This window comes from Selaginella moellendorffii, unplaced genomic scaffold (assembly GCF_000143415.4).
Source record: "Selaginella moellendorffii unplaced genomic scaffold, v1.0 SELMOscaffold_86, whole genome shotgun sequence".
Taxonomy (NCBI): Eukaryota; Viridiplantae; Streptophyta; class Lycopodiopsida; order Selaginellales; family Selaginellaceae; genus Selaginella; species Selaginella moellendorffii.
The window spans coordinates 271,438-289,651 of NW_003314347.1; the positions used below are offsets into that span (position 1 = coordinate 271,438).

At 48.9% G+C, this 18,214-nt stretch overlaps 6 protein-coding genes and 1 long non-coding RNA gene across 10 annotated transcripts; 4 read left to right on the forward strand and 3 right to left on the reverse strand.

Moving 5' to 3' along the window:
- The first annotated feature begins 4,702 nt into the window (after nucleotides 1–4,702).
- On the forward strand, nucleotides 4,703–5,882 carry LOC112341552 (uncharacterized protein At4g15970-like). Its single transcript, XM_024661852.1, has 3 exons — nucleotides 4,703–4,839; nucleotides 4,891–5,268; nucleotides 5,329–5,882. Exons 1-3 carry the CDS (start codon nucleotides 4,837–4,839, stop codon nucleotides 5,812–5,814), a joined length of 867 nt encoding a protein of 288 aa, XP_024517620.1. The 5' UTR covers nucleotides 4,703–4,836; the 3' UTR covers nucleotides 5,815–5,882.
- LOC9656082 (purple acid phosphatase 4) lies at nucleotides 5,822–7,794 on the reverse strand. Its single transcript, XM_002988038.2, has 8 exons — nucleotides 7,581–7,794; nucleotides 7,274–7,510; nucleotides 7,055–7,211; nucleotides 6,859–6,990; nucleotides 6,565–6,713; nucleotides 6,381–6,509; nucleotides 6,158–6,225; nucleotides 5,822–6,064 (listed from the first exon to the last, which is right to left on the reverse strand). Exons 1-8 carry the CDS (start codon nucleotides 7,629–7,631, stop codon nucleotides 5,869–5,871), a joined length of 1,119 nt encoding a protein of 372 aa, XP_002988084.1. The 5' UTR covers nucleotides 7,632–7,794; the 3' UTR covers nucleotides 5,822–5,868.
- Nucleotides 7,795–9,579: 1,785 nt separating this feature from the next.
- On the forward strand, nucleotides 9,580–10,906 carry LOC112341551. Of its 2 annotated transcripts, XM_024661851.1 has the most exons (8): nucleotides 9,580–9,727; nucleotides 9,787–9,833; nucleotides 9,884–9,952; nucleotides 10,007–10,114; nucleotides 10,166–10,240; nucleotides 10,298–10,432; nucleotides 10,488–10,629; nucleotides 10,679–10,906. In XM_024661851.1, the coding sequence occupies exons 1-8, from the start codon at nucleotides 9,592–9,594 to the stop codon at nucleotides 10,834–10,836; spliced, it is 870 nt and encodes a 289-aa protein (XP_024517619.1). In that variant the 5' UTR covers nucleotides 9,580–9,591; the 3' UTR covers nucleotides 10,837–10,906. The 2 variants fall into 2 exon arrangements, with proteins under 2 accessions (XP_024517619.1, XP_024517618.1); XM_024661850.1 differs by having other exon boundaries at nucleotides 9,884–10,114.
- Nucleotides 10,805–12,499, reverse strand: LOC9657476 (pentatricopeptide repeat-containing protein At4g02750). Its single transcript, XM_024661849.1, has 2 exons — nucleotides 12,486–12,499; nucleotides 10,805–12,433 (listed from the first exon to the last, which is right to left on the reverse strand). The coding sequence occupies exon 2, from the start codon at nucleotides 12,408–12,410 to the stop codon at nucleotides 10,833–10,835; it is 1,578 nt and encodes a 525-aa protein (XP_024517617.1). The 5' UTR covers nucleotides 12,411–12,433; nucleotides 12,486–12,499; the 3' UTR covers nucleotides 10,805–10,832.
- LOC9657477 (calcium homeostasis endoplasmic reticulum protein) lies at nucleotides 12,495–15,048 on the forward strand. 3 transcript variants are annotated; one of them, XM_024661846.1, is made up of 4 exons: nucleotides 12,495–13,746; nucleotides 13,816–14,030; nucleotides 14,088–14,801; nucleotides 14,919–15,048. In XM_024661846.1, exons 1-3 carry the CDS (start codon nucleotides 12,551–12,553, stop codon nucleotides 14,777–14,779), a joined length of 2,103 nt encoding a protein of 700 aa, XP_024517614.1. In that variant the 5' UTR covers nucleotides 12,495–12,550; the 3' UTR covers nucleotides 14,780–14,801; nucleotides 14,919–15,048. The 3 variants fall into 3 exon arrangements, with proteins under 3 accessions (XP_024517614.1, XP_002988004.2, XP_024517616.1); XM_002987958.2 differs by having other exon boundaries at nucleotides 14,088–15,046; XM_024661848.1 differs by having other exon boundaries at nucleotides 14,091–15,046.
- A 118-nt stretch (nucleotides 15,049–15,166) lies between these two features.
- LOC9656083 (probable transcription factor KAN2) lies at nucleotides 15,167–17,998 on the reverse strand. The gene is made up of 6 exons (XM_002988041.2): nucleotides 16,558–17,998; nucleotides 16,347–16,423; nucleotides 15,987–16,029; nucleotides 15,751–15,868; nucleotides 15,611–15,683; nucleotides 15,167–15,543 (listed from the first exon to the last, which is right to left on the reverse strand). Exons 1-6 carry the CDS (start codon nucleotides 17,417–17,419, stop codon nucleotides 15,346–15,348), a joined length of 1,371 nt encoding a protein of 456 aa, XP_002988087.1. The 5' UTR covers nucleotides 17,420–17,998; the 3' UTR covers nucleotides 15,167–15,345.
- Nucleotides 16,330–16,549, forward strand: LOC112341553. The gene is made up of 2 exons (XR_002990585.1): nucleotides 16,330–16,374; nucleotides 16,430–16,549. It is a non-coding gene; the product is annotated as an uncharacterized LOC112341553 (long non-coding RNA).
- Nucleotides 17,999–18,214: the final 216 nt, after the last annotated feature.

Here is an 18,214-nt window from a genome sequence, read left to right on the forward strand (position 1 = left end):
GGGGTATGGGGGGTTCCAAATGTATAGTAGGGATAGTGGGTAGGTCGAGCATGGTTGACCAATTTGAAGCATAGTCTAGCTCCCGCTTGCGTGCTTGTCCTTGTTTTGCGTCTGGGGCTATGAGGGGTTCCAAATGTATAGTAGGGATAGTGGGTAGGTCGGGCATGGCCGACTAACTTGAGGCATAGTCTAGCTCCCGCTTGTGTGCCTGTTCTTGTTCTACGTCTGGCTTGAGTCTAAGCCCAAATTCCATTCCATGCTAACTAGTGGAGTACACATGTCCTTGCGTTAGGCCACCGGTATGCCGAAATAGCGCCAGACTCCATTTAGCTCCGTTTTGCATGTTAGTCCTGACATTAGGATGTTGGTTGCTCTAAGACTGTTCCAAGTCACTCCAGGCTCCTATCCCTTCGCTCCTTGGGTTGTATGCTTAGGAGTTACTCTATGGTATGGTTCCATCACTCTTTGGCTTCATACCTGGGAGTTTGGCACCATTCCTTCGTTCGGTGGTTCAAGGCCTTGAACCTCGAGTTCCACACCACTGTCCTATGGACACATGGCATGTGACATGTGGCACTAACACATGGCACATAGAGGGTTTAAATTCCGCTTCATGGTGTTATCCTATAGTAAATCACCATAGGATAAAGGGTAAAAACCATGTGCGCTACACATTTGTGTCAATGATGCAATTTAATGTTCATTTCTAAAGCCTCTTTTTTTGTGCAGAACTAAATATATCGGAGAGGATCAAGTTGGGAATGTTGTGGCTATAACATTATAGCCATCACTGAGACCTCACAAATAAATAATCATTTTTCAAATACTAATTATTCATACTCAAACTAAAAGAATCACAAAGACTAATAATCACAAGGAATTAAGTCTATCCTTAGTTTGTCATTTGTCACATGCAAGCACCTATCATATAACTCTTGTTAGGCTCTCATCTATTATCCAAGCTTGAACTATACTTGAACTTGATTAGTTAACAGAACTTGAGCCTAAATCTCTAACACCAACCTGGAGAGTGATCCTAAATGTTTTAGTAAAAGAAATAGGGTATTTTAAAGATCTGAAAATTTAAATGTTTTTTCTTTAATTTGATGAACATGTACTTATATTTGAACCCATCCTTCAAATTTAACGTGACCACCACTTTCCACGACTCCTTGGGCAATGTTAAATCCTATGTCAGTCATCCACTTACGGTATGGCTAAGCACTCAAGCTTCTAAAAGATTTCGCACAAGAAAAAGACAACTTATTTTGTGTCTATAATAGCTAGTTTCAAATCTCCTTTTTATCTCTTTGCAATTTGAACTTTTTACATCATTGGTTTTAGAGTAATGTCAATATTGTTTGTCACTTTCTAACATGGGACAAGAACTATGTAGAACTTCTTAGAGTTTATAACAGCTAAAGGTTTTCTTAAAAGCAAACAATATAAAAAACCTTTTTAACACTAATAAAGATTAAAGGCAGTTTATTTATAAACTATAGACAAACTTTAACAATAATTTACTTTATAACGCAAGCTGTCATATTCAAGCCAAGCTCTAACAACGAACTGTGTAGGTTGTGAAAATTTATAAGGTTCATCAGTTTCAGGAGGTGCAATTTCTACCCACTCAACAAACCAAGGTGCCTCACCTCCCCAATTATCATGAGACAATTCCATTTTGCAAATATGATCATATTCACCCAGGCAAGGAGCTGATAATCCCCCAAAAACATCAGTATGACATCTTTCAAAATCATTATAGTTTTTATGGTCTAAATTGCGAAACATTAATGTTTGTCCCTGTGAAGTAAAAAATACAGCATTCACATTTGCATCTGTTCCAGCATGGTCAACACATCCAGTCTTGATGGTCACTGTATATTGGCACTGAAAAACTCAAAACAAATCAGTATACTAGAAATAAATCAACCTGTTACCTGAGCATTAGCATCATATAACAGAAAAATGAGAAGAAAGAAGAGAGGAGGAAGAACAAAAGACCACAAATCTCTCCCCATTTACTAAGAGATATTTAGCTTGTCTAATCTTGCCCTTTAAAAAGCAGGAATTTTTTTGTCATGACATGCTAAAAGTTTACATATATACTTTGAATTATCCATTCATTTCCAATGATAGTAGCAAGTCCACCAAGTTTTGCCCAGTCCAGCAAATGGTTAGATTTACAGTGCCAAATCTCTCTCCTGCAATATTATGTCTAGATTGCCTATAGAGATGGCAAGTACTTTAGATGTTAAACACTTCCAGTTTTATTTTCAAATTAAGAAAAAAGTATGAGTAAGATTTAGAAATATTGATATTATTATACTATATGAGGTCCAATCCATGCACTTATAACCCACCTCCACTATAAACATGCATGTACTCCAACCAGTTCCAGCGTGCCTCATTGTCCAGCTTGTTGTTCTCCGGGTTATCCCCCAGAAATAGAGGATGAAGAGCAAAAGCAACTCCATAAATGATGTTGTGCATTTGATACCACCTTGCCTCCTTCAGACCGGCAATGACACAAGGAGCCCAGGTTGCAACACCATCAATGCACCATGCTCTGCCCATCAATGCAAACATCAGGATGTCCATGACCCATCTTTGCGTGCATCCAGCAAACACTTATTAGTTAGCAGAAGATTCATGCATACAGTTAACCTTAACCAGATTCTATTTTTTGGAGGACGATTCGTGTGCTGCATCTTTCTCGACGTATTCGAAGCTCCCATCAGCCTTCCTTACCTTTTCCATGTACTTCGTGGAAGACTCTCAGGCAGCAATCTAAGGCTAGTTCAGTACAATAACAAAGGAAAGAAGTCTTCCTTACTTGCTCACTCCCTGGCATGATGGATTTGATCCCTGTAAAAACGGCAGACATATGGGGCCTGTCTTGCAGTTCGTACTTGTCACCACAGGGCTCCGCTTGGTACGCATCCTTGGTCAGCCGCACAGGCTAAATCATCCTTGTGACTGCTCACTTCATCCACGGTTTGATCTGCTGCTCGAAATCAAACTTGTCATTGGCAGGCATTTTGTGGGTGATCACTCGGATCAGCAGCTGCTGGAAGATGAAAACATCCTGGTCTGCAAAGCAAGGGCTTGCACGAAGAAGCTTGCATGCTTGTTCTGTTGGGGACAATGAGGAAACTGGAGCCCGGGGAGATGGCTCACCGGCAGGTACCCTCGTTCCTGATGGGGCAGATGTCGCACATCCCGTATCTGCGTCACCTAATGCATAGAGAGCCCATCTATGATGACCATCTGTTAGGGTGTGGCCACTGAGAGAGTGAGAGAGAGAGAGGGAATATTTTGGTCCTCAAAATATTCTCTATCTTCCTTGTATAAAACCCTTGTCCCAAAAGGGTAGGGGGCATTTTCCCAAAGAGTATTGAAGCATTTGAGTGAGCATTGGGGGAGGTGCCCCTCCATCCCCTAACACGTCAAGGTGGGCTTTTTTGACGGACACCAAAGCTTCGAGGTTTACAGAATAACTCGTAGCTTGGCAAGCCGCACAGCTGCCGCCACAAAGCCAGTAAATTAGAGCCTACTTGCTGTTGCCTTTCCTCGCTTGCGCTTCGCTGCATGCTGCTCAACAAACAACCTTTAACCTCGTCCTTTATATGACATCTACTCCATTTCTTAAGAATATTTATGATGCTTGGCAGCATGGCACCAAGCTTTCCCACAAAACTATGTCCAGCTCCTCAGCACCACCCTTAGAGACAGCGAACAATTTTTGGGAGTGTGCTTCTCCATCCAGCAGAAGCTCGACAGTGCCAAGAACCTGGCCAGGCTGCAAGTGGACGTGAATCACGATGCAGGATTCCTTGAGACATCGCCTCAGGAGTCGTGGGCAGTGGAGCTCTTCGTGGTCGAGACTAAGAAGGCCAGTGAAGTGGAGGTGATTTGCAGACTTGTGCGTTGTGTCAAATCCAACATTGATGCTGCTTGGAGAGCCATCTGACAAGCCATGAATGGGGACATCCATATAAAACATAAGCTCAACAAAACACCCTTGCAAGTTCTCACTACCACTGTGCCAAATCTTTGGGCTGCCATGACATTCAAATGCTCTTTGGATCACATCGAATTGCAATCCTTTCCTCTTCTCAGCATTTTTGGGAAGCAAGCAAGACCTGCACTTTGTTTGTATCAAGCTCCATGAGCTCCAATTCCTCTCGCATGGAGAAGCGCAAACAACCTGGCTTAAAATCCGGAGAGCCATGCGACGTAGATCAAGCATCTCTAAACCAAAAGAACTCCACCAGGTTACTGAAAACTTTCTGGTCTCCCGATCCTTGGCAACAGGTAACCTCATTTGCTGTCCAAGCAGTTGCCAAACCTCTCAAACTGTGCCTGCAATCTCAACTGCAAGTCCAGATCGGAGAAGTTCACGGACAGTCTAGTGGCGTCATTATGGTTGCGTTCCCAGTGCCCAAGGCTTTCCAGCATCGGTGTTTCAAAGCTCGGCCAGTGAAGACTTCGTGCAGCTTCCAAGCGTGGCCGAGTCTCCGACTGTGGTTGTGTGGATACCACCAAAGTCTGTCACACACTACTGGTTGTATTCTGATTCCGTGTCACTATTATCATGAAATAAATCAGCCAATTTTTTCCATGGTTGGTTAACTACTTTGTTTGATGAATCAGCTAACCTAGCTAGAGGAGATGGGAATGAGATTGAGAATGAGAACAAGGAGCTGTTCCTATGGATTTCCCTTGCTTGGTCTGACACTTTGTGCTATCTCACTATTGACAATCAGGTATAAAGCATCAAAAGAAAGACCAATCCTTGTTAAACTTGGAGAGCCTGTTGGAAACTTCACAGCTATGGTGATATTTATCTTTTGGATATACACACTTCTCTAATTCTTGTTCTTCCAGACAAACAGTGATCTCCAGGAATTTCAGAAAGTTCTTGAAGTTGCGGCTCTTGATGACCAGAAGACCGTTTTGATAGGGCTGCTCAACAAGGCGTGGTGTGATCCAGGAGGAATGTTCGATACGTTCTTGGAGAGCTTTGATCTGGGAGAAGGAATAAGCTATTTGCTCAAGCATATGGTGATTGTGGCTGTGGATAGCTTTGCATACGAGAAATGCATCCACGCTGGGAAGGTCCATTGCTTCCAGTTTAGATTCAAGCCCGGTGTAAATTTCTCCGCGGAGCAAGTCTCCATGGCTCCAGATTACCTCAAATTGGTAAATCTCAAGACTTACCTTCTCGGCCTCGTCTTACAGTACGATTTCAACTTCATTTTCACTGTAAGTTGCGTGAATTTTTTTCCTTAGACATGGTATCTATCAGGTCCCAATTCTGGACAGGATATCGACATTGTTTGGTTCCGGCCTCCATTTCGTCACTTCTCCAAGCACGCAGATTTTGAGTCGGCTTGCGAAGTCTTCAACAACGACTCGTCAGACATCGCAAACTTGCAAAACACCGGGTTCCTTCACGTTGTCGCAAGCAATCGCACCAGGAGGCTGTTTGATCTGTGGCTGCAAATGCACCGGTTCCATCCTGGGCTTCACGATCAAGACGTATTTTACGAGCTCAAGAAGACCCAGCAGTTCAAAGACCTTGATCTCAGCCTCAACTTCATGCCTACCGTCTATTTCGGTGGCTTCTGCACGGTGAGCTCGGATCTAGAAAAGGTTTGCACCAACCATGCAACTTGCTGCGTCGGACTTACAAAAAAGTTGGCGGGACAGAAGCAGGTACTTGAAGACTGGAAGCTGTTCAAGTCGATGACACCTCACGAGAGCAGATTGCAAGGCGTGGGATTCAAGCGTCCCAGCAACTGTCATTAGTCAGATCTTGATGTGAAGTATCATCTTTTTCAATTATACAGAAAACAATATATGTTATTTTGTGAGCCGAACTTTGTGAACAGCTTCCCCGTAAATGTTGTAGTAAACAATCTGTAACCACGACTTTGCGACTGAGAAGGACACAAATCCTTGCCCGTCGTAATAGAACTGCAAGCCATTCGAGTTTTGTGGTGGCGAAATTCCTTTCCAGGCCTTGGAGCCTCCACCGCTGGTTATAAAATGGATTGGACTGTGCAAAATCAAAACCATAGAAAGAGTTAGAGCGGAATTGTCAGGATGGATGAATCAACTACAAAGACAATCAAATCAAACTTAAGGATACCTGTCATCTCTCTTGACGTGTTCAAGGCAGTGGTCGTGCCCATTGACGTAAACGTCCACGTTGTTTCCCTGTTTCAGCGCAGCAATGGGTTAGAACTGATCACAGGCACACGCGGCTTCGTTTTAAAGATTATTGCAGAACATGACAAGGTAAAACAAGTCAAGGGAAGAATCTAAATGCACTGTATGATTTGCGACACAAGGCTTAGAAATATATTATTTACCTCGAGAATGGGAAGGAGTTGCCTCACTAGCTCAACGCTATCCCCGTGGGCTCCATAGCTTCTTATAGTGTGGTGGCCAACCACAATCTTCCAAGACGCGGTGGAAGCATTCAAAGCACTTGTCAAATTCTGGAAGAACCAATGTGAAATATTGATAGTATTGATTGATATGGAGCGTATATACCTCGAGCTTTTGCTGCAAATGGCGATGGCGAGGAAGGATATCCCTCCAGTCAAAGTCGTGCTTCTGGTTTGGCGCCCAATACTGGTCAATGAATGGAACTGTGTCAATGAAGAAGAGCTCTACTGTAGAAACGCGCGAGTCTACATCTCCTGTAGAAGAGTAAACGCGGCGGTTAGAAAGTTCTAGATTTGGAGGCACGCAAAGGTGCGAAAAATCTAGCAAGCTTTCAAAGCACGAAAACTAAAGAAACCATGTAAAACCATGGTTACCATGTATGGCTATGGCGAAACAAACCTCGGAAAAGAGATGGGCTCATATCAAAGATAAGTTGTGCGTCTCTCACGCAGTGCCATCTCCAATCGCGTAAACCAAGCCGTGGATCTAGCTGCGAGAACACGTCTCCGTGGTAGTCATGGTTGCCCAAGACTGCCAGCACAAGGAAAAGAGATAATTAGATCGATAGTCTTGATCAAAGATTTGTATATCATACCTGCGTGCCATGGTTTCTGGAGCGCTGGAGCAGTATAGATTCGAGAGAAGGATTCATCAAATGCGATGTCATCCACTCCAGTCAGTCCATTCTTATAGAAATTATCTCCCACCGAGACCACGAAGTTTATCTCGAGCGCATCGCCGATCTTTCCCATCTGGAAGAGCAATGCACACGAAAACTTGAGAAAAGGAGAGAAGAGTCACAAAGAACACCGACCTGGGAAGCAACCAAGCTCTGGTTATACAATCCATGTCGTCCCCAATCGCCCAGCGCCAGGAAATTCACAGGAGCTCGTCGATCCACCGGCGAGACGATGGGATCCTCTGTTATCTCCACCCATCGAGCGGCGTCGAATTGGAAGAACCCACCAAGAGCGAGGAACCACACGGTGGCGAGGACGGCAAAAATCCCAAGAGCACACCCAGTAGCAGCGAGCTTGACCCGAGATTTGAGCTATAACAAAGTGGAGCGAAAGAAAAGGGATGAGATCGAAGCGAGAAAGATAGATCTCTTCCAACCTCACCTTGCTCGAGGCGGTTCTTCCCAGGAGCGCCACTTCCTCGTCGCGATCCATTCTGGAATTCTAACGCTCGAGCTCATTCAATTCGTGATCAAAGCGAGGATTTCTTCGACACCACTCCTTAAATTCCAGGCGTGCACGGTGGAGACTATTCTCTCCAGGCGCATTGCGTGGAGGTGGGAGAGGTCTCATCTCCATCGCTCTAGAGCTCTACTTTAGCGTGCCAAGGACAACCAAGCCACGACGAATCTGGGCCGTCCAGCTGGCGTGTAAGGGCCGAGAATGTGAGCATATCCCTCGTAGAATATGTGACAAGGATAAGATGCCGGTAAAAATTCCAAAAGATCCCCACTACGTCGTGATCATGCTTGGCGCATTTGCTTGTACGCACGATGTGATCTCCAACAAAAAAGCTCTCTTTTTTTTTTTAATCAGAAAAAAATTCCAATCCCAGATTCCCGGACCGATTGCTGGAGTTGATCCATGATGCTTGAGCCGGACGTCGAGCAGCTTGATCTGGGAGGAGCTGCGAACGAAACCATACTGTTACACTGCTCGATCGCTGCTTGTCTCGCGATTTTGACGAGAAGATTGTCTTCTCCGTCGTCGCCCAAGACTGCTGGAGCAGTGGAGCTGCTGGGATTGTCTTGTCCTGGATCCGGAGAGCTGATGATCTTGGTTGTTTCATCCTCTCTCCCATTTTCCTGGAATGTCGCTGCCTGCCTCGCTAAGAAACTATCCTCTCTGGGTGGCGACGCGCTATAGCGATTGTTCTTCCACCACTCTCCAGGAGAAGGATCGTAGCTCGCCTCGTCCTTCCGATCAATGTGCTCCAGCGCTGCCTGCCTCGCGGCTCGGGAGAGGAAGTTGTCCTCGTCCATCGGCGTCGCGGAGTAATCCTCCCAGTCCGGATCATAGTAGTCGGGACTGCTGCTCGAGTTCTTGGCTTGTTCTTCGACCATTTCCTCGTCGCCACCATCACCACCACCGAGCTTTTGCTTCTTCTCCTCCAGCTTCTGCTGCTTCTCCTCCAGCTTTTGCTTCTTCTCGATCTCCAACCGCTGTATGATCTTCTCGCGCTCCTCCTTGCTGACCGGCGCGTGAGAGAACTTACACTTCTCGCCATCCTTGCAAAAGCCCAGGGAGATGAAGAACTTGCACGGGAACTTGGCCGTGTCGTGAGAGAATGGGCATTCGTCACCCTTGAGGCAGCAGCGCGTGAGGAAGTACTTGCAGAGGTAGAGCTTCGTGTCGGGGACTTCCTCGTGAGAGAACGTACAGCTCTTGCCTTTGGAGCACCGCCCCTTCATGAAGTATCTGCACAACACCGGCGGCTTTGGAGGCCTCTCGACTTGCGTGTAGACTGGCCGCCGCCTCGCCACCCCCATTGCTCGTTCCTTCTCGGCACGCTTGATCTTCCCTCGGGCTTTCTTCCTTTTCTTGCCTTCGTCGGAAAGACCTCTCTTTTTCTTCTTCTTTTCCTGTTCCTGCTCTTCTAGATCATTCTTTTTCCTCTTTTTGTTGTGTGCTTCTTCTTCCACTTTTGCTAGCAAAGCTTCCTTTCGATCCATGAGCTCCATCTCTTCTACAGACTTTTGCCGATCCAGATGCTCTGCAGTGAAAGAATGATAGCCTGCCTTCGCGATGATACCTAGTGGCTGTTCTGGCGGAAGGATTGTCTTCTCGGCCGCTGCTTCTAGCACTACCACAGTACCTGGCTCGTCGCGAGTGTCTCCAACGTCGCACGGCAGCTCTCCTTCTTCGAGATCGCCGGAATTTTCCTTCTTGTGCTCTTCCTCGATCTTTGGAGAGGCATCGACGACGGCGCCCAGATCTTCCTTTAGCCTGCTACTCAGGGATCGAAACCCGGAGAAGCGCTTGCTCGATGTACTCATCGGGATTGCGATCAATGGCGGTGGCGCCCATGGAGGCTCTTCCATCCCTCCAAAAACCCTAGCAATCTTTAAACTTTTCTTAGGGTTCTTGGCAATTTAAGCCCTGCTAGATTTTGGCTATGGCTGTCTCGTGTGGATTCTTCCCTGGAAACGTGCTGTGGTGCGCGTTTGGAGCTTCGAGTGGCCTCAGATCTAGAATGCGGCCGCCAATGCTGTCGCGCTCGATTCAGTGCTGCGCAGAAGCGGCAATCGATGGTGAGTGTGAAGAAATATTTTGCCACTTCTCTTCTTACCAGAGCTTCTTGAGCTTCCAGAGGCAGCTGCTGTGGAACTCCCGTGCCTTCCTTTCAAGGCCGCGGAGGTATGCTCTCTAAGTGAGTCCCAATCGAGAACTCACGATTTTCTTTCCAGGTTTTGGTTCCTTCGTCTACAAAGACTTTGCATTTGTACGAGGCGAGATTTCTAGCGCTTCTGGAAGACGTAAAATGGTTCTCTTCTCGCGATTGTTTCGTTCACTGTTCTATTTCCTTGCAGGCTTTGCGGAAGTGCCACAATCTTTTCGTCCATGTTGTGATTGAGAGAACTGGACGATCAGCGAACGAGTATGCTTTTAGATATGGTTGCTTGAGCCACATCCTGCACGTAAGTTGTCGACACTGTAGCTACTAAGTCTTTCATCGTTTGAACACACAGGTGAAGCGCTTGGAAGTTGGAGCTCTAGTCACGATACGGGGAATTGGACGAGTGAGGCTGATCTCTTTGTCCCAGGTAGAGTTTTCGACTGTGATCCTCATTCGACCGATTGGTCTATTTTCCAGCTTGCAGATGGAACCATTTCTCAAGGGTGTCGTCGTTCCCGTGAAAGATGAGACGCCGAAGGACGCAGACCGGATACAATCCTCGGTTGAGAGCTTGAAGAAAACATTGTCTGACGTCCAGCAGCTCCAAATCAAGCTCAAGGTAAGCTGTGCTCTTCTTCTCTGTGCTTTTGAGTCTAGAGGCATTTCTTTTGCAGACTTCCAAAGATGAGCTCTTGCAAACTCCGTTGCAAAGAGCACTGGAGTGGGCTGAGAGGGCCAACTTCGGTGAGAACCTCAGCTATTTCGTTCCAAATCGTGAAGAACGGCTATCTTTCGCAGCTTTGCAACCAATTAGTGGTATAGTAGCCTGGTCTTGCACGGGTTCTAACTTTGTGGATCTCTTCAGGTGCAAATGCTGGCGAGTTGAGGCAGCTGCTGGAACAGAGGCTCGTCGCCATGGATTCCACGGATACGCTTGAAAGATTAACCTCGTCCATGGAGTATGCGCAGCACAGCCGATCATCCGTCGCAGCAAAGGTAGCAATCCAGTCCTTGCAACTCTAGGCACCCTTTAGAGCCATGTAGTTAGTGTCTTCGTAGAGTGAATTCAAATCACCTTCCAAGTGTTGTTTCCTGCACGAAGCAGCAAAGCTCATTCGTCCCAGCGCAGTAGGCTCGAATGGCATGCTCTCCATCAACTCCAGAGCCTCCTCCAGCCTTCCAGATCGACCGAGAAGATCGACCAGGCAGTCATAGTGCTCTCGGCAGACAGGAAATCCAGGTACTTCTGCGGTCACGAACACGAACAAGCGTCTTCCGAAGTCCAACAGACCTCCATGGCTGCACGAAGTGAGAACGTTCACTAGAGTGACCGAGCTTGGATCCAAGCCTTCGAGCAACATACACTGGAAGAGTTGAGCCGATCTCTCGCCGAGCCCGTTCCAAGCGTATCCAGACACTATGGTGCTCCAAGTTATCAAGTCTCTTCTCCGCATGCTTTGGAACACACCAAGTGCTTCCTCGACTGCTCCACACCTACTGTAGAAGTTGATCAGTGCGTTACAGATGACAAGGATTCCCGGAAAGTACCCGAGCTGGAGTATCCTTTCGTGGATCGCCCGTCCATCTCCGAGAGCCGCGGCTTCGGCACACGAATCTATCATGGTGGCGTAAGTCACGTAAGTTGGTCTGGTTCCTTCTAGCTGCATTCTTCTAAACAGCACGAAACTTTCCTTCGTTCCAGCTGCAGCGAAGATCATAGCGTTCCAGGAAACGATGTCGTGGAAAGGCATGCTCTCGAACCAGTCCCGAGCAGAGCTATTGTCACCACTTCGAGAAATGGCCACCAGCATCGCCGTGGAGCAAGCCAGTGTGTGAAGAGGCATCCGGCGGAAAAATTCTCTGGTACTCGTGACATCACCTCTTCGGCCGTAACTCGTGATCAAAGTGTTCCAGGAAACCGCGTCCCTTCGTAGATTGGTGTGAAAGATCTTCGCGGTGGAGGGCAAGTCGTCAGCTTCCGAGTAAAGACGAGCCATGGCATTGCACGAAAAGCCATCCCACTGCGGCATTCTGGAGAAGATACGCTCGGCAGGCTCTAAAGTTTGGAGGTGGTCACTGTTCTTGGAGAAGGCCGCTAGAACCGACGTCCAGGATGCGATGTTCCTCTCGGGCATGGAATCGAGTAGCTCCATCGCTTGGACACCGTCTGCAGTGGCACCGAGCCTCAGATTGAAAGAGACCAAGTTCCTCTCGGGCATCTTCTCGAAGATGGTCGCCACGGTTTCTTCGCGGCCCCCGGCTCTGGCGAAGGCTTGCATGGCCGAGTTGAGAGACACGATGCTACGCTCGGACATCGCCAAGAACAAGCTCCACGAACTCTGGAAGTGCCCGTGCTGGGCATAAGCGCTCACCATCTCCGTCCACGAGACGATACATCGCTGTGGAAGTTTTTCGAAGAGCTCTTCCAGATCTTCTAGCTGTTGCTGCTCTCCATCGCCAGTAGCGAGCATGGAGTTCCAGGAGAGAAGGTTTCTCCGCGGCATTGTATCAAACGTGTTCTTCGCGTCAATGTAGTAGCCATTCGAGGCAAGGCCTGCGAGAAGAGTGTTCCACGACACAAGATCTCTCTCGGGCATTCGCTGGAAGAGATCTCTGGCCTCTGGAATAGCGCAGGATCGAGCATAAGCAGCGAGTACGATATTGTGGCTCACCGTGTCAAATTCGGGGAGGATCTCCAGCATCGTCCTCGCGAAATCCAGATGCCCTCGCTGCGCAAATGCCGAGAGAAGGATGTTCCAGGAGAAGACATTGCGCGAGGAAATCCTGGAGAACGCATCGACTGCCTCGTCCAGGCTCCCGCAATCTCCATACATCCTCACGAGCGAATTCTCCAGTACCGTTGAGCGGTAGCCAGCGCCGAGAATCTGGCTGTGGAGCTGCCTGCCACGAGCTAGATCGCGTGAAATCCCACATTCCCGGAGCAGCACGGCGATCGTCGAGGATCCATTGCTCATCAATCATCCTTTCCAAGAGCCCTAAAATCAAGAACCCTAATTTCTCCCTCGCGATGGAAGGCCAGTTCTTTGGAGGCGCGGGGATGCAGCAGCAGCAGCAATTCGTGGCACCGCCGCAGCAATCCCCAGTCGCAGCGCAGCAGCCGTTTGGATCGCTTCCAGCGCCACCGCATTTCCAATACGGGTACGTCTCGCAGCAGCCGTTTCCTCCCTACATTGCCACCGCCGCGGCGGCGCCTCCTCCTCCGCCGCCTCCTCCTCCTCCGATCGCTCACAACAGCTTCTTCAATCCCTGGGAGATGCCGCCAACGCCCGTTCCTCCACCGCAGGACTCCGAGCTCCACAAGCGCATCGACAAGCTTGTGGAGTTCTATGTCAAGAACGGTCCCGGCTTTGAGGCACTGATGAAAGAGAAGCAAAAGGAGAATCCAGACTACGCGTTCTTGTTTGGAGCCGATGGCCATAGCTACTACCAGTACAAGCTCTGGATCACGATCAACCCCCACCTCGTGGCTTTCAATCCAGCTCTCAACATGGTGAACCAGGCTATAGGAGTTTCTGCTGGGATCACTCCACCGCCTCCGCCACCTCCGCCACCACCATCGGCGGCGGCGGCTGCGAGTTCCTTCCCAGCGTTTTTTGATCTGGCCGCCGCCGCTGCTGCCGCTTCTGCTCCGCCGGTCATGCATCACCCCCAGCAGCAGTTTTTCGATCCAGCATTGGCTACTGCTGCTACGCAGATCATCAGCTCGGAGATGGTGGCGGAGTTGCATGGTTTGCTGGATAACTTGTCCGGGACTAAAGAGGCTATCAAGAACGCTAGGAACTGGTTTGTGCAAAGGTCGACTTTTGCTCCCACGCTGGTGGAAGTTCTTCGAGATAGAGTGACTAAATCCGATGGTAACGTTGACAGCCAGATGAACATCTTGTACCTTGTCAACGACATTCTCTTCAGCAGGTACAAAGCTCTCTTTTTTTTTCTTTCCCTTTCTTCTTTTGGTTGATAATCGCGATTCTTTTCTCACAGCTTGCAGTCTCGACTCAACACCAAAGAGCTCGACGGCGTAGCACTGGCTTTTCGTCCTGTTTTAAGCTCCATCCTGGTGGCAATCTACCAAAATCCTCGGGTGAATGACGCCGAACGCGAACAGGTGGAGAAGATGCTACAGTTTTGGCGTACCAAGGAGGTTTACGATCCAGATACTGTTTATTCTCTCGACAAAGAGATGAGATTTGACTCAAGTAAGTTTGCTGGTTTTTCGTTTTCGTGGAGCTAAAATGTATCTTCGATACTTGCAGCAGCTGGTGGACGATACGGAGAGAAAACATTGCCGCCGCCAGAACCAGAGAGGGATGAGGATCATCAGCTACAGTCGAGTGCTGCCAGCTTTCCAGCTCCTCCACAAAGCCCTTCAGTTGCTTCGCTCTTTCCAGCCTTGGCTCCGTTTCTTGCTGCACAAGCTCCAAGTACACAGACGCAACAGCCAGCAGGCCGGGCAGAGCAAGCTCCGTATCCGTTTTTTCCACCGGGACTAATTCCAGGCATGGTCCGAAAGATGCAAATCGGAAGCGGCGTTCCATACTCCCCTCTCAGCCCGCTGGACATCCCGACAATCATACCGTCATCCGCGACGTCGGAGTCACACATCATGGACCGAGTTTCGAAGTTTTTCAAGGAGATCGGAGAGCCTGATCCTCTAGCCGGGAAGTATAAGCCGTCCGGGGACTCGGACGACGAGGGAGGAGGCAGCGGTGGTGCTCGAATTCCTCCACCGCCTCAGATGCAACAAGTCGATCCACAGACTGGAACTTTGCCGGATGGAAGTCTGGAACACAGACCGGGAATGACATCCACCGGAAGGTTGGGACTCGGGGCAGCCGCGGATCCAAACGAGGCCACGCAGTATGATGATGTCTACACGTCGTACAGGAAGCAGCGGAGCACAAACTACCATACCTCTCTGAGTGCGAGAGCAGCGGCAGCACGATAAAGATATTTGCAAGCTCTCACCGGTATGTGGCTTGCTTGTACTTTATCGTTCTTTTTTTTTCCTTCTTTCGTTTGTTTGCCTCTTTCTGGTTTCATTCTCTGGCTTTTCACAATGAGCGTCTAATGAGTGAACTGTACAGAGCTCTTGCGTGCTTTAGGTGTTGCGAGTGATCATGCCACCACGTTGACGGGTATGTTAGCCATAACCATGAGTTTTGTATCTTGTTTTAGTCTTATCATGAATCAGATATCTTGCGTGATATGGCTTTATCGATTGCTGTGAGCCTAGCGTGGTTTGGTTTACAGGAGACAATGCTATCTTGGAGCTAGCGTTTGTATTGCTCCTCTGTCCCGCAGAGAGATTTATCGGTGGCAATCGACACTCGCAAGCCAAAAAAAGGTGAAAATACATTAACTGGGACTTAAGCTTAACATCTACTTAGCAGAGCCTCTTGCTTTTTTCTTTGCTAATCAAGGAATATCCGCTTTTGTACAGGAGCTACAGAATCGGCGCCGGCGAAAACAAAACAAGAAAAAGGGGGGAAAGCTCAAGAAAATTCTGGAGAGCTAGCACCTTAGCAGCAGCAGCTCTTGTGGTGGCGGAGCTTCCGAATGCTCTGCCAAGTGGTACCCGGGCCTTCCAAGTGTGAACTCCAGGCTGGGGACCTTGGGAATCATGTGGCTCATGCGAGAGGACATGAGCTGGGAAAGCGTCGTTGCACTAAACTGTCGCTGCTGGAGGCCGTCCTCAATCTTCATCGCACCCTGAGAAAGAGAAAAGTGAAGCCGTCATCAAAAAGATGTCAAGCCCGAAGAGACAGCAACAACGTACATGAGACGTCTGCTTCATATGTTGCTGCCACAGACCATCGCTGAAGCTCGGCCGCGGTACGACTTCCTGCGATCTGTGAGCAGCAAAGCGGCATCAGTATGTTTCTCGGTCACTTGCGAGCTCAAAAGACCGCTTTTTACCTTGGACATCGACTTTGAAGAGCCGGCTCGTCACTGTATCTGGGTTGGACAGCCTCCGGCTTCCACTGCATGAGCTTGGGATCATCCATCTTTCTCATCTCCGCAGACGACACATGATCTGAGAGACATGGAAAGACACAGTGAGACAGACTGCAGCAAACAATCTGGAGGCTTCTACATATTTTCTTTCGAGGGCTTCGCTTCTTCTCTTTCTGGAGGATTGGCGGACTACTCACCCGTGGAAGCTGATTTATCAGTGGTCTTCACCGTGCGGTACATCTGCATTCCGGGATTTCGTAAACTAATCAGCATATGGCTTTTCACTGTAGGACAGTAATGCTTCACATGGGGCAGGATATGCAGTGGGATAGTCTCAGCAAGACAAGAAATGATAGCTACTACGTGACATGAAATCGAGACGACAGTCGGTGTTCTTGGATGGAGCTGTCAAACAAATTCAAGAGCTCGGGAGGAGGAACGAGCCAAGAAAATCCCAAGTTCGGAGTTTCTACATGGATTTCGAGGTGGAAATTTCAACTGGTGGCTGTGATGATCCAACCACGCACAGTGCCGTGAGGAAAGGGGGAGCGACTCACCTGTAGATGGCTCTTGACGTGTGCCAAGGTGAGATCTTTGACGTTCATAAGCTCCAAGACTGATTTGGGAGTTGCTCCTGCAGGATAGACAAACAAAACATGAGCCTTTTATCATCACCCAGGCAGTGAATGACTAGACTCCAGAATTGAGACCAGGAAACTCAGACAAAAAACAAAAGTGACCGGCAATCGATCGAAACTGAAAACTTACTCTCATGTCCCCCGAGAAGCTCCACCGCGTGAACGAAATGCGCATGGAGGGTGCTCGTCCATCGCATCCGGGGAGCTCGGACATTCCTTTTGACTGGAAACTTGGAGATATATCTGGATCGGAGGCTGGAAGTCGCTGCATTGCCAGCCATCAAAGGGGTCGGGACGCTGCTACCGCAAGAGGAAGAGCTTGCATCAAACAAGGCACTCAAGCTGCCATCTCTCGTCGTCGTCGTCGTCGCCGGCGGCGGCGCCACCGCACCATTGCTCATCCTGACGCTGGAGAAGCCGCTCTGATACAAGTTCATCATTGCCGGGGACGAGTATCTTTGGAGCACTTGCTGCAGCTGCTGCTGCCGATGGTGGTGGCTTGTTGAACAAGACGAAGAAAACTGGACAAAGCTCGCCTTGTGCTGCTCGGCCTTGGAGTCCGTCGAGTCGAGGCGGCTGGAAAACGAGCGATCTTCTCCGAAAAGCGGCACCTTGGAAGGCTTCCTTTCGGTGTCATCAGCCCCTACTGATCTATTCTTGTCAGCTCCTCCCAAGGCGTCGAAGTAGCGACTTCCCAACGATAGCTGGATGGAAGTCTCTCCCCCGGAAGAATTGCTGGAGGAGTTGTCACTGGCGAGGCTGCTGCTAGCTGCACTGTTGATGCTGCTCCTCGGTGGACTACTCTTGCTGAGCTCTACAGTTCCGGAGGAGGAAGACAAAGGTCTGGTGGTGGTCCAGAGCTGGTGGTCCGTGAGGCCACTGGAAGCCGCTGGGCTCGGTGCTGCTTTGCTTGTGGAACACGGCGGACTGATCTGCAAAGACAAGTCAGGGAGCAAGAGCGTTGGTGTTGCTGCCGCATTGGAAATCTCCATGGCAACGAGTATGAATGGTGTTGCTTCTCTGGACGTGGAAGCAGTGAACTAGAATTCGCAGGATCTAGACGACCGACGTCGCTGGTGGTGATTGAGCCGCGAGAAGAGCATCAACAGTAGTGGTGGTGATCCATACACAAGATCGAGAAGCTGAGAAGAATGGTGGACGAGTCAGCAATGGGGGAAGTAAGTTGTCTCTATACGGATCATCTAGAAATGACGGCAGGCTTGTTATGTTCTACACAGGAGTTTGTGCGCCCTGGTACACCTGGACACCCGCTCCAAGAACTCGGCCTGGTCAATAAGTTGCCTTGTGACACACGATCTCGGGGAAACCAGCTATCTAGCTAGGCTTTCTGCGCTGGGTGATGATGATGATCTTATCAAAGCTCTCCCGGAGACAATAGAGGTAAGTAACACAGGCGCATTTCCTTTCGGTCCTTCCTCCTTCACAGGAAGACGTTTTCCTTCTCTCCTTTCCTCGCCAGGCTCTCTCACTCACTTCCCTCGCTCGCTTTCGCTTTTGCAGTAGATCGCGGGCCGCGCGCTCAGGAGAAACAACGAGAAAACAAGGCAAAGAACTGGAAGAACAGCAACATATGCACGAGTGTATATATATCAAAGCGGAGTCGATCTCCTCCGTCAGGCAAGCGGATATTCCGTGTGGCGAGCACCCGTGTGAAATCACCCAGCGTGAAATTCCCTCGCCGCGGCACTGTAACCCCTTTAAGCGCGAGGCTTAAAACATGCTTTGCTTTTTCTCGGTGGTTCTTTTGCTGGGGAAGTGACCTACCC